A 14,909-nucleotide genomic window follows, 5' to 3' on the forward strand; every position below is an offset into this window, starting at 1 on the left:
TTAACATTTAAAATGTCGTTCCTTTGAATAAGGTAATGTGTGGTTCTAAATAGTACTTCTATGAAAATTAAACGTAAGTTAAAAATGAGTATCTAGGAGGAAACTAAGTAGCTGATGTTAGTCTTACCTGCATTATTACTACTAGACTGACTGTCCTGGGAATTATTGCTTTCTGGAGGAGGCTGCAAGGAGGGTGATGGAGCTGTTTTAGTTCTTTTTTTGCTCGTCTTTCTTTCCACTTGACAGTCATCATCTTCATCATCTTCACTTTCACTGAGATCATCAAAGCCAAAATACTTAATTTTGTAATTAGAACTCCCAGAACCTCCTTCATCACCTCCTGTCTCATCATGATCTTCAAAACCAAAAAATTCAAGTTTAACATCCTTTTTGGATTTAGTATTACTAGGTCGAAATCTAGTAGTGGTCTTAGAAGTTGCAATATCTGCCTTTTTTCTGAGACGGCCAGCTTCTCCCAAATCGGCAGGAGTTGATGCAGTGAACTCATCCATGCTGCGTTCCATAGTATCCTGTATGGTAACATTACAAACTGACAAGCAAGATGGATGTAAAACAGTGTAATCTCTAGTCCGTCCAACCGTCCCTCTAAAACTGGTCCCACAACTTACACTGCCTTTCTTTGCCTGATTCAGGCCATCTTTACTTGATTCACTGTTTGCTTTGGCTAAGGCCTGACTGGTGCCATCCAATAGCTTATCAAAATTTGACGTTCCTTGTGAGGATTTTGCTTTATTGGCCCTACAGTACGTCCTACAGTTGCTTGGCCTAAGAACGCTTTGTATGATGTCTTCCTCAATGGCTTCATTCAGATTTTCCAACCGATTTTTTAAATCCTCATCCTTCATCTCCACAAGAGGACCACTATCCAAACTTAAGATACAATCTTCTGATCTGACATCTTCAAAATCATTATCCCATTCATACAAACCAGTTCTCACAGATGCCTTAATCAGAGGTATTTCTGATGGAGATTCTGACCGTTTCACAAGTTGGGAGTTCCAAGTATCATTTGTTTCCTTGATTTCATCTGCTTTGTATCCAGAGGCCACTATAGTTTCTGCATTGGGTTTCTTAGTACTGTCTTCAGCATTTTTGTAAATATGGTGACTATTCTTTTCATATTCTTCACTAAAGTTCTCCACTTTATCTGTAAAAATTAAGTCAAAGAATAAAAACATGAGTAACATCAATGTAAAAGTTAGAAAATAACAAGGATATTTGACTAATAGTATAGAACCAATTAATCTTAAAATAATTGCAATAATTTTAAATTGTGAAGAAATTAATGCTTACATATTTGACAATTCCCCTTCCACCTTTTTAGCATATTGCCCCTCCACCTTTTTAGTATATAGCTTTCATGTCTTCTAGTGATCTCTCCCTAGGCATCCAAGTCCCTTAAATCTGTTACCCTAAATTCAAGAGATTTCAACAGTGTTAAGCAATTGGATCAATTAAGAACAACATACAAATGACTCAGCCAAACCTTCTCATAGGTATAATGGGTTTTTCAAATAAAAATGCTTAAAGTTTATTCAATAGAATGTAAACAGTATAACACAATAAATGAAAACATTCCAGTGTATCTATTTCTCTAGGGTAGCGGTGCCCATCAGGCATGCCAGCTCTGTCTAGAAACCTGTCCCAGGATCAGGTTTAGCTATTTCTATTTTCCATCCTTTCTTCTAATCCTAAAAGCCATATGACTTGAAGATTTGTTTTAGTTTTAGTGTTTTTTTTTAAATACAGTGGCTGTGGTGCCTAAGTGGCTACAGTAGCTATTTATGCTTATCAGCCTCTTCATTTTGTACTTGAGGAATTCATTTTTGTCTTTAATTTTTATCATCAGAGACATTTTTATTAACTTTTCTAAGTGAGACAGAAATGATTCAAACTGGTATTATAATTAATTCTCCCAGCACTTATTGGTAGAAAAACACTGGCAAAACGTTTATGCCAAAAATTACTTTTTAAAAAAGTGCACCTACATTTTTAATGCTACCAAATAGGTTTAAATATAATTTAACTTGCTGATTTATATTTACTTACCTTTAGAAGGCATCTAATTTATAGGTGTATCTGTTTTATTCTTAAATATTTCCCGGCTGAAGGCAAGAACTATAGTTTTCATAATCTCAGAAGTACTAATCACTAGATATAAAATACTGAAAATCTAAAAATTAAAAGCTGACTGACATCTGATACTTTAAAAGGGGTAGAAGAAAAGCCAAGTCTAAAGCCAAACCTGAAGAAATAATACCAGTGCTTTCCTAACAAGTAGAAAGAACACTGGTAGCTGAGTCTGGAGACGAGCGCTGCCCCGGTTAAGCTAGCTCTTTAGAGCTAGGCAAGACCCCTAACTTTGGGAGTTTTCCTTGAAGGCTTCCATTTCCTCATCTGTTCAAAAGGGAAACCACTGACACAGACTACTTTGAAGTGTTGCTGAAGGAATTATTTATTAGTAACTGCCTATGGGAATGCTTAGGATGCTCAGCTACACAAAGGTCTAGGAGACGTCTGTGAACGTCATACTACGTCATTTTTATAATTGTACCGCATCCCACTGTCTTAATGGGACATTTATTTAGGCTGTTTCTAATTATTTTATCTTATGAACATCCTTCTGACTTAAAAGTAAAAAATTTGTGTGAACAATAAATAAGTTTTTAAAAATTACGACTTCAAGTTTTATATATTACTCCCATTTCCCCTAAAATCAGAATCCATGTTGTTTTATAGGCTGCCTTTCATAAATGTTGTGAGCATACCTTGTAAATTTGTTTCAAGTGCAAAGAGTAATAAAGAGCCCTATAGAAAGAAGTATTCTCACTAAAGTTGTATCTAAAAGTTATATAATTAAGTTATATTAGTTAGTATAATCTATTCATGTATTCAATTATACAGCGTAAACAATCCTACAAATTAATTATTAAAGTACATTACATACTTTTAAACTTCTGAAATACATTCAGATAAAAGCCAATTTAATCAACACAGTTCTGAATGAGAAAAGCAGTCCAAGTTCTTTACTACAGTACTCTAACTTATAAAATAAATGCTTTCCACTCTTTCATCATTTACCTCTCCAACAAATATTCGTAATTGTACCTTCAGAAGAGAGAGCAAGGCTATCTTATCCTAAAATGCAGAACAGCAATTATTTTCAAATGCCTTCCTCCCTCAAACATCTCACCTTCTGTCAGATAAACCCATTTAACATCTCAAAACATCAAGTATATAGAGAAAAAACGTAAATAAAGATGAATTCTAAACTATATATAAAAACATATATGATACATAAATATCTAATTAAAATAAATATATTTCTAGCAATGGTTAACAGTTTAGGAATTAATTGGATGAGTGCCAGCTCTGCCATTTACTGGCTGAAATGAGGTCTTAAGAAGTTCAGTTTCTTCACCTTTTGGAAAATGAGAAATAATAAAATGTGTCTCAAGTGAAGGCTGAACAGATAAAAGATGACATACTTAAGGATATTTTGCAGATTATAGGGCATCACACAAATGCAAATTATCATAGCTATTACTGCTTTGCCATAAGATACAATATATAAATTTTTAAAGATTTTAATTAAAATACAGCTAACATACATTATATTAGCTTCAGATGTACACTATAGTTATTCAACATTTATATACCTATAGAAGTGATCACCATTGTAAGTCCAGCAACCATGTGACACTGAACCACGCAATCACAATATTATTGACTATATCTGCATTACAGCCCCCTCGATGACTTATTTGTTTTATGTCTGGAAATTTGAAACCTCTTATTCCCCTTCACCTTTCCTTTTTAAAAAATTTTCAATTACAGTTGACATTCAATATTATTTTATATTAGTTTCAGGTGTACAGCACAATGGTTAGACATTTATATAATTTACGAAGTGCTCCTTGACTAGTCTAAGACTTTTCTTAGTGGAATCTAAGCTGTAAGTTCATCAATACTCCCTTATGTCCCGTGTCTATCAGCTTCATACAAGGAATCCAAAACCACTTTACAAGGCCTATTTTTCTTTTTCAAGCTAGAGGGTAAAGACTGGATGTGTAGAAAGTTCTCAGTACAAGACTTAGCCCAACACCATCTGTAATCAGATACTTAATAAATGCCTTTTAACATCACTAGATTTTAGAATCACTAGTCAATCTTTAGTATATTAGATAATACATAAGGGAGAAGACAACTACATGTAACTTGGGAGTTTGAGTAGTATGAGCTAAACCAACAACCAGATGTGTAAAAATCTGACAAGTCATAGTATCTCTCTAGTCCTCATTCTGCGTATCTAAAAAGCAGTGAGCCACCTCACATGAAAGATTAATTAAATGCCGTTTATTCATTTAAGGATTCTTAAGTTTGAACGCAAATAGATGATTCCCCTCAAAAAAAAAAAAAAAAACACACAAACAGATCAGTACCTGCAGTAACATGAGTATACATAGTTTTATAAACGAAACTAAACAGGTGGGATGATTTAAGGCTTCCATGAGTGAAGTGAATTCTGAAATATTTAAAAAGTGGGAAGTCTGATATAAGATCTAACTTCCACAAATTTTATGAAACTGTATGAAAAAATTGTGCATACATTTTTTCAGTTTTACCAAGTTTTCAAACACTCTAAAATATATATGTTTTTATTGGTTTAAAGGACAAGAGAAGGAGCAAAACATATGCAAGAAATCAGTATGCTGACTGTGGAATTTCAAAATGTCTACAGAAAACATGGATTATTGAATAAAGGGTACTGGAATATGTGGGAAAAAATAATGTTCGTTTTTACCTCAAACATGAAAATATATTCTAGATGAATCAGCGATTCAAACATTGAAAACAAAACTACATACATATTTAAAAAGTAAATTTTTTTAAATGCATTACTCTAGAATGGGGAAATTCTCAGATACAAAATCCATAATCCATATTAATTTACATAAAATCTAAAATTTCAGTATGGTAAAAAAATATTTAAGTAAAGTCAAAAGAAACAAAATGTGAAAAATATAATTGCAACACATACTGCTTTAAAAAGGTCAATTTCCTAAACTTAAAAAGAGCTCCTCAAAGTCCAGATGAATTAGAGACCCAAATATGAAGAAAATTACCTCAGGCAGAGAAGGATTTCTCTGATACAAGATACAAAAAGCATTAACTGTAAAGGGGAAGACATTTGATTTCATCAAAATTAAATTTGTCCATTAGAAAACACTACTTAAGATAACTATCAGATTGGGGGGGGGGCAGGATGTGCAAAGAATGCCTACAACTCAGTAATAAAGATGCCCAATATAAAAGTGATCAAAGGACTTGACCAGCCACTTGATAAGAAATGATATCCAATAAACATGTAAATAAAAATATATTAAAAGGTGCTTATATTCATTAATTAGGAAGAAGCAAAATAAAACCATAATGCGTTATCACTATACAACCACCAATAGAGTCAAACAGAACACATCCTATGACCCAACAACTCCACTTCAAAGTACTTGACATTAAATTGAGCCATATGAAACTTCCATTTTTAAAACAATCAAATATTAGCAATTCCACATGGTTCAACATAATAGAAGCACGCTCAAAGCAACATCATCCCCAAACAATGAAACCTAAATATCATTAACAATATAATCTACGTAGTCTCTTCATACAAAGAAATACTGCAGAGCAATAAAATTAAGTAAAACTACATTTGTTCAGAAGCATATCTTAGTACAACCAATACAAAGAGCAATTTGGTATTATCTTTTAAAATTAAAAATGTACATGTCAAAGAAATGAATTTACCCTTGAAGCAAGCAGTTTTAAGTTATTAATACAAGTATTTACAAATAACTTTCCATGAGTATGAAACAACATAACAGGGAAACTCACTACAACATCGTTTCCTAGTTTTTGCTTTCATAAACAATGCAAATACCTATCAATAAAAAAACTAAACTATCATATAGCCACTACACAGTGGTAAAAAAGAACAAGGCAGGTCTACATTATGCACTGCCCTAGGGATGGGGATGAGAGAATAGGCTTTTGGACGTCTTGAACGGTATATAGTGTCTGTAAATAGTCTTTTCAAAAACTTAAAATGTAAAAACTGGCAAAGGTACATATAGAGTTTCTTAAAGTAGTACTGTAGTTACCTTTTTTGAAGTCCCAATCTATTAAAGAATTACACTTATGTATGAAATACAATGTATGCAACTTGCTTCAAAACAATCCATTGTGGAAGGAGAGTAGGTGGGGATAAAAATAAAACAAGACTGCCTATGAATTAAGGTTTATTGAAGCTGGATACAGACTCCAGATGTATACATCTTTATAAATGTATGCTGGTCTGTATACATTAACAATATATATACTTTCTTAACTCTTCTTATAAGAAAGTAAAGATATTTCCTTTCACTTTACACCAAACCCATCATTACACAGATGAGGGAAAAGAGGCCTAGACAGCTAACAGCAAAACTTACCAATTAAACCAATGGCCAAAAGACCTCATACTGAGTTCTACTGTATTACACTACCTAACAGATAAGCTATCTTAACCCACATTTCTAAAAGAGGTCCAGATGAGAGGTTAAAAGTTCCAATATGTTGGGCAAATGGCAAATGTGTATTACATGAAGTGCTGAGGACTAAATTTAAACAGAATCTTCAACTTCTGCTAAGGAGACTGTACAGATGAAGAAGTAGCTTTAGAGACCATAAACATTGAAATAACTTGGGAGAAAAGAGGGTGCCACCATTATATGCAAGCTCCTTTTAAATTAAACATATGAGCAGCTGTCATGAGAAGAGGGACAAACTTATTCAATGTGTAGAAATCATTCAATTCATAGAATTGTAAGGGCTGATGAGCAAGAACATCAAAGATCAATTAGAGCTGTCCAACAAAGGGTTGCCTAGGAAAGAGTATGTACTCCCATGTTACAAGAGAAACATTTGATAAAATGCGACTTGATTAAAATTAATAACGTTTGCTCCACAAAAGACACTGTTAAGAAAATGCAAAGACAAGCCCGACAGACTCAGAGAAAATGTCTGCAATAAATATCTTTGATGAAAGCCCTGTATCCAGAATATATAATGAACTCTTAAAAGTTCAATGAGAAAATAATCCAATTAAAAATGAGCAAAAAATTTAAACAGACATCACCAAAGAAACAATACTGATATCAATTAAGTAGTCATTAGGGAAACGCAAAAGGCCGATTTCCTTAATATAGTAAGAATTCTTACACATCAATAAATCCAACATCCCAGTAGAAAAAGAAGCTAGACATAAAAAGGCAATTAACAGAAAAAGAAATAGAAATGAGTAACTTATGAAAAGATATTATATTTCATTCACAATTAAAAGTCCAAGTACAGAATGTTATATGTCAATCGTATCTCAATAAAGCTGGGGGGGGGAATGAAAGTAAAACAAAGTTGAACTATATTTATACCTATTAAGCCCTCGGTATGTGCCTAGTACTGTTCTAAATACTTCCCATCAATTAATTCATCTGTTCTCATAGTAACTATATGAAGAAGGTACTATTACAAGTTTATCAGCTTTTATCCACAATTCCAATATGCAAAAAGTTCTGAAACTAAGTTTCCTCATAATACACTCTGAAGCAAAACCTGACTTCATCTAAGTGAGGCTATTTATAGTATGTATCCTACCTACTTAGGATGGTATTTTATTTTTATGAAGAAACATTATCTTTGATTAGAGTGCCGCCTGAGACCTTGACATGGTGTTAATGTAAAATACATACACTTTCTATATTCCAAAGTAAACCTAAATTCCAAAACAAATCTGGCTCTGAAGTTTTCAGGTAAGGAAATGTAAACCTGTATCCCATTTTGTAGAAGAGGGACAGCAAACATAAGTCACCAATTAACAGTCAGTTATTAAGTAGTGTTTGTCTAAAAAATAAGGCAACTTAAAAAGAAAACAGAAACAGTGGAAGCCACCCAAAAGTCTGACATCAACAAGGAACTGGTTAAACACATATAGAAATTGACACAACATGCATTCATTTCTTAAATTAAAAAGGGACAGAGTCTAGAAAGAAAACTTTTATATACTGACATAGAATTATCCCCAAGATATATTAAGTGAAAGAGCAAGGTACAAGCCAGCATGTTACCATTTCGTTACACATACATATATGTAACTGTTTGTATTGCTCGTATGTGACAGCATGTTAAAAAAGCTGAAATAAATAATAAATCGTCATTCCAGGAAGAACTGGTGTGACTAGGGAATCTTCTAAATAAAAATTTTAACTAAATTTTAAAATAAAGATAACATATTCTAATATGAAAAAAATTAAACCCCCAAAATAAACATTTTTCTACTTTCCAGCTGACAAAGTCCAAAGTTTGATAGGATGAGGGAGAAAAAAAAATTCAACTGGTAGTGGAAATTTTGGCAATGTTAATGGAAAACTTAAATGTATAGGCCCTTTCAATTCCACCTCTAGAAACATCTCTTACCACTATACTGAGACATGATACTCAAAAACATAAGTAGAAAGATGATCAATGTACCATTTCTTTTAATAATAAAGGACTAGAAACAGCCAAAATTTCCCTAAAGAGACTAAAAAGTAAGGTACATTCATGCAATGGAAAACCAGGAAGCTGCTAAAATAGAACAAGACAGATTTAAAAATATAGTTAAGTGTACACCTTAAAGATCTTTCCTTAAGTGTTTTTAAAAGTATACTACTGTGTGTGTGTGTCATGCATTTTACATACACACACATTCGTGTGGTGTGTGTTTTGAAGGATACAAAGATTTGATGCTATGCGTATTAAAGACTGTGAAAAGTTATATAAGAAATTATCTGTGGCGGCCCGATGGCTCAGTTGGTTAGAGCGCGAGCTCTGAACGACAGGTCTGACAGTTCGATTCCCACGTGGGCCAGTGAGCTGTGCCCTCCACAACTAGAAAGAAGGACATCGACTTGGAGCTGATGGGCCCTGGAGAAACACGCTGTTCTCAATATTCCCCAATAAAAAAATTAAGTAAAAAAAAATTATTTGCTTCTGTGGAAGAGAACTTACTTTTTTCATTGTTAACACAAGTATGTAGCTATTTATTAGAAGAACCTAAAAAGCCACAGGAAAAACTGAGGCACATCTTCCTCAGTGGATTGATTTTACTCAGATATGAAAGGTAAAAAGTACTGTAAAAGTACTTAAAAAAAAAAAGCATTTCAACCGATAATTTAAAACATTTTTATATTTTATAAAGTAAACCTATCAAACACAAATTTTACATGTCATTTTATAGATAAAACATAAATGTAAAACAACTTCAATAATGCTCAACTGGGCCCACTACACGGAGCAGTTAACTCCACCTCCCCTAAACCACATCAACACAGCCTGCTGAGGCGTTAGTCCCAAATGCCATCAGCCACCCGCACGCCAAGGACATGGTCTGCTCCTGTGGCCTCCTGCTCAAGCTGGCCATCTCTACCCACGAGGAGATCAAGAAACACACCACATACCCCAGCAACTCAACCAGTAGGCCTACCTTTCAGGTTGGCAACTAACTCCTTACACTAGGAACACAGGCCCCTCACACCCATAGAGTTACACTAACACCTTCCAAACCATATACAGGCACAATTAAGTTTTAAGGAATTTCACTTCTATACATACTCTGGTCCAAAAACAATCGACCAGGGATTAATTACTCTCCCAAATTATGAACACCAGCGTATCACTCACCTATCCCTAATATTATTATGGTACATTGCTCCAAATGTGGAGTGTGACCAATAGAGAAATAATGTGATACAACATTGGCTTCTGTGCTTAATAACTGAGTAACTCTAACATCTAGGTAACAAATCCTCCGCATGTTAGACAGTTTCCAATTATTACTTTCCAAAATAGAAACTGCTACAACAAAACGCTTTCTATTAATTTTGTCAACATGGTTTCTCTATACTGGGAGAGTGCCAAAAAAATGTACACATTTTAAGAGATGTTATCTATGTATTACTTTTCGAAGTTGAATTGAATTACGGTAGCAATGTGTACTATGACATTCTCTCAAAAGATGGTGTTAATCAAATGAATACTAGTTCCATTCATTGTATTATCATTTTAATACAGTTTCTTCCTTTCTTAAAATGCGTATATATTGTTAATACATGTATTTTCATGTACTAAAAAAAATAAGACTGATGCCAAAGCCTTTTCTTATTCTAGCAATGATATTCATCCATATACACATGAATTGATTTTTTTAAAAGCCCCACCCATGTCATAGAGGTACATTCCAACAAATTTGCCTTTAAAATATACACCATTCATATTTGACTAATTATGCACTAACAATTGTGGCATAACAATCTAGAAGAATTTTTAAATACTTAGAGGATTCTAATCACATAAAATTCTTAAAAGTTTCAGTATAGGGAAAAACTGTATTGGCCATAAAACGGTGGGAGTGAGGTGAGCCTCCTGAAATATCCTCTGGAATTTACAACAAATTGAACTATAACTCCACAACGTTATAGTTCTTCAGCAGATGGGCAAAACAAAGAGGCCCACTACTGAATTCACCTAAAGGTGGGAGAATCCCGCGAGCAGGAGAGGAAGGAAGGGAGAAGTGCGGAGACAGAGCCGCGCGGGCACAGGACGCAGACCTAGCTCAGTGCTCCGAGCTCGCTGCATCCCAAAACTACCGCCGCTGCGGGAGAGGGAAGAACTTGGACTGCTAGGGATCCGCTTACGGCCCACAGGGCTGAGGGGGCAGCATATAGCACAGCTGAACCCAACACTCACGGCAGAGACCTCGGAGAAAAGACTGAGGGAAGAAGGCTGAAAACGGTGTATTAAAAGGAGAAACAGAGGGAAACATCATAGAATACCACCACACAGAAATAATGAACAACAACAGAAAGGCAAAGAACCAATGGAGACACAGCCTTACCAGAAAACTAAAGACAGAATGACAGGAAATCCTCACATATCAATAATCACCCTAAATGTAAGTGGACTGAACTCACCAATAAAAAGGCACAGAGTAGCAGATTGGATCAAAAAACTAAATCCAACCATATACTGTCTCCAAGAGACACATCTCAGCTACAAGGACAAGCATAGACTCAAAGTGAAAGGGTGGAAATTGACACTCCAAGCAAATGGTACCCAGAGAAAATCAGGTGTAGCCATAATGATATCAGATGAAACAGACTTCAGGGTGAAAAAGGTAACAAGAGACAAAGATGGACATTTCATAATGGTAAAGGGGACTATACAACAAGAAGACATAACAGTCATCAATATATATGCCCCCAATCAGGGAGCACCAAAATACACCAAGCAACTACTAACAGAACTAAAGGGAGAAATTGACCAAAACACAATTATAGTAGAGAACATAAATACATCATTGACAGCTATGGATAGATCATCCAAACAGAAGATAAATAACGAAATAGCAGCCCCAAATGACACATTAGATGAAATGGACATAACTGACATTTATAGAGCACTTCATCCTAGAATATGAGACCACACATTTTTTTCTAGTGTCCAAGGAACATTCTCCATGATAGACCAGATATTGGGACATAAAACTAGCCTCAGCAAATTTAAGAAGACTGAAATCATACCAAGCATATTCACTGATCACAAGGCTTTGAAATTGGGTATCAACTGCAAAAAGCAAGCAGGAAAAACGACAAAATGTGGAGATTAAACATACCTTTAAAGAACTACCCAGTGAAAGAATAAGAGGAGAGATCAAAAGATACATAGAAACAAATGAGAATGAAAACACATCCTACCAAAATTTTTGGGATGCAGCGAAAGCAGTTTTAAGAGGAAAATTTATATCATTACAGGCCTATCTCAAGAAATAAGAAAAATCCCAAATAAATAACCTCATGTTACACCTTAAAACTGGAAAAACAATAACAAATGAAACCAAAGATCAGCAGAAGAAAAGAAATAATAAAAATCAGAGAAGAACGAAATGAAATAGAGAAAAAGACAATAGAAAAAATTAATGTGACAAAGAGCTGGTTCTTTGAAAAGATTTACAAAATTGACAAACCCTTGGCTAGACTCACTAAGATAAAAAGAGAGAAGACACTAATTAACAAAATCAGAAATGAAAAAAGGGAAGTTATCACAGACATCACAGAAATACAAAGGATCATGCAAGAATGCTATGAAGGACTATATGCCACCAAATTCAATAACCTAGAAGAAATGAACAAGTTCTTAGAAACATATAGCCTTCCAAGGCTGAACAATGAAGAACTGGAAAATCTAAACAAATCGATCACCAGTAACAAAATTGAATCAGTCATCCAAAACCTCCCAAAAGCAAAAGTCCGGGACCAGATGGCTTCACTAGTGAATTCTACCAAACCTTCAAACAGGATCTAATACCAATCCTGCTCAAACTCTTCCAAAAAATTGAAGAAGAGACAGTACTCCCTAACTCATTTTAGGAGGTCAACATCATCTGATACCAAAACCTGGTAAGGACAACAAAAAAAAGAAAACTACAGACCAATATCTCTGATGAATACAGATGCAAAAATCCTAAACAAAATTCTAGCAAATCGAATGCAACAGTGCATTAAAAAGATTATTCACCACGACCAAGTGGGGTTCATCCCCGAGGCACAAGGATGGTTCAACATCTGCAAATCCATCAATTGATACGTCACATAAACAAAACAAAGGACAAAAATCATATGATTATATCAACTGATGCAGAAAAAGCATTTGACAAGATACAACATCCATTAATAATTAGAACACTTGGGCCGGCCCGGTGGCTCCTAACTCTGTAGGCTGCCAGTTTGATTCCCACATGGGCCAGTGGGCTCTCAGCCACAAAGTTGCCAGTTCAATTCCTCAAGTCCCACAAGGGATGGTGGGCCCTGCCCCCTGCAATTAATACTGAACACAGCACCTTGAGCTGAGCTGCCGATGAGCTCCCAGATGGCTCAGTTGGTTGGAGCACGTCCTCTCAACCAAAAGGTTGCCAGTTCGACTCCCGCAAGGGATGGTAGGCTGCGCCCCCTACAACTAGAAACGGCAACTGGACTTGGAGCTGAGCTGCGCCCTCCACAACTAAGACTGAAGGACAGCAACTTGAAGCTGAATGGCACCCACCACAACTAAGATTGAAAGGACAACAACTTGACTTGGAATAAAAATCCTGGAAGTACACACTGTTCCCCCAATAAAGTCCTGTTCCGCTTCCCCAATAAAACTTAAAAAAAAAAAAAAAACAAGGAAGAAAACAAATAAACCCACATTTCAAAAAAAAAAATAAACTAATTAAAACACTTAATAAAATAGGTATAGAAGGAGAATACCTTAACATAATAAAGGCCATGTATGACAAACCTTCAGCTACTATCATAATTAATGGTGAAAAACTGAAGCCCTTTGCTCTACATTCAGGAACACAACAGGGCTGTCCCCTATCACCTCTGCTTTTCAACAGAGAAGGAAGTCCTTGCCAGAGCAATCAGGCAAGAGAAAGAAATAAAAGGCATCCAAGATTATTCATCCATTAATCTGGGTGAAGATAAATTGTCACTCTTTGCAGATGACATGATACTTTAGATAGAAAACCCTAAAGACTCCTCCAAAAGGTATTCGAAACAATCAACGAATACAGTCAAGTTGCTGGCTACAAAATCGACGTACGAAAGAAAGTCCATTGCAATCCTACATACAAACAATGAAACCTCAGAAAAAGAAATTTTAAAAAATTCCTTTTGCAATTGCAACAAAAAGAATAAAATACCTAGGAATAAACTTATCCAAGGACATGAAGGACCTATATGCTGAAAACTATAAGACGTTTTTGAAAGAAATTGAAAAAGACACAAAGAAAAGGAAAGACATTCCGTGCTCATGGATTGGAAGAATCAACATAGTTAAAATGGGCATAATACCCAAAGCAATATACAGATTTAATGCAATCCCCATCAAAATCCCAATCGCATTTTTTGAAGAAGTAGAACAAAAAATCATCAGATTTGTATGGAAAGACAAAAGAACCCCAATATCCAAAGCAATCTTAAGAAAAGAAAAAAACAATACTGCAGGTATCGCACTCCCTGACTTTAGCTTGTACTACGAGGCTACAATAATCAAAACAGCATGGTGTTGGCAGAAAAACAGACACACAGACCAATGGAACAGAATTAAGAACCCAGAAATAAACCCCATAAATATGGACAATTTTCGACAAAGAAGCTAAAAACATACAATGGAGAAAAGACAGCCTCTTCAATAAATGGTGCTGGGAGATTTGGATAGCCACATGCAAAAGAATAAAACTGGACTGCTATCTGTCACCATGTACCAAAATTAATTCAAAATGGATCAAAGACTTAAGCATAAGACCTGACACAATAAACTGCATAGAAGAAAACACAGGTACTAAACTTATGGACCTTGGGTTCAAAGAGTATTTTATGAATTTGACTCCAAAGGCAAGGGAAGTAAAAGCTAAAATAAACGAATGGGACTATATGAAACTTAAAAGCTTCTGCACAGCTAAAGAAACCATCGACAAAATAAAGAGGCAACCAACTGAATGGGAGATTTTTGCAAACAGTGCCTCCGATAAGGGGCTAATATCCAAAATATACAAGGAACTCATGAAGCTCAGCAACAAAAAAAACAAACAACCCAATTGAAAAATGGGCAGAGGACCTGAAGAGACATTTCTCCAAAGAGGACATACAAATGGCTAATAGACATATGAAAAAGTGCTCAACATCACTAATCATCAGAGAAATGCAAATAAAAACCACAATGAGATATCCCCTCACCCCAGTCAGAATGGCTATCATCAACAAGACAAATAG

At 35.0% G+C, this 14,909-nt stretch overlaps 1 protein-coding gene across 4 annotated transcripts in view; it reads right to left on the reverse strand.

Moving 5' to 3' along the window:
* WAPL (WAPL cohesin release factor) overlaps positions 1-14,909 on the reverse strand; it is a 75,339-nt gene that overhangs the window by 46,493 nt on the left and 13,937 nt on the right. For all 4 annotated transcript variants that reach the window (XM_081074845.1, XM_081074847.1, XM_081074848.1 and 1 more), the window contains exon 3: positions 128-1,168. In XM_081074845.1, the coding sequence (XP_080930971.1) occupies positions 128-1,168 (1,041 nt within the window). The remainder of the gene's footprint in view (positions 1-127; positions 1,169-14,909) is intronic.

This window comes from Rhinolophus hipposideros (assembly GCF_964194185.1).
Source record: "Rhinolophus hipposideros genome assembly, chromosome: 15".
In the NCBI taxonomy this organism is placed as follows: domain Eukaryota; kingdom Metazoa; phylum Chordata; class Mammalia; order Chiroptera; family Rhinolophidae; genus Rhinolophus; species Rhinolophus hipposideros.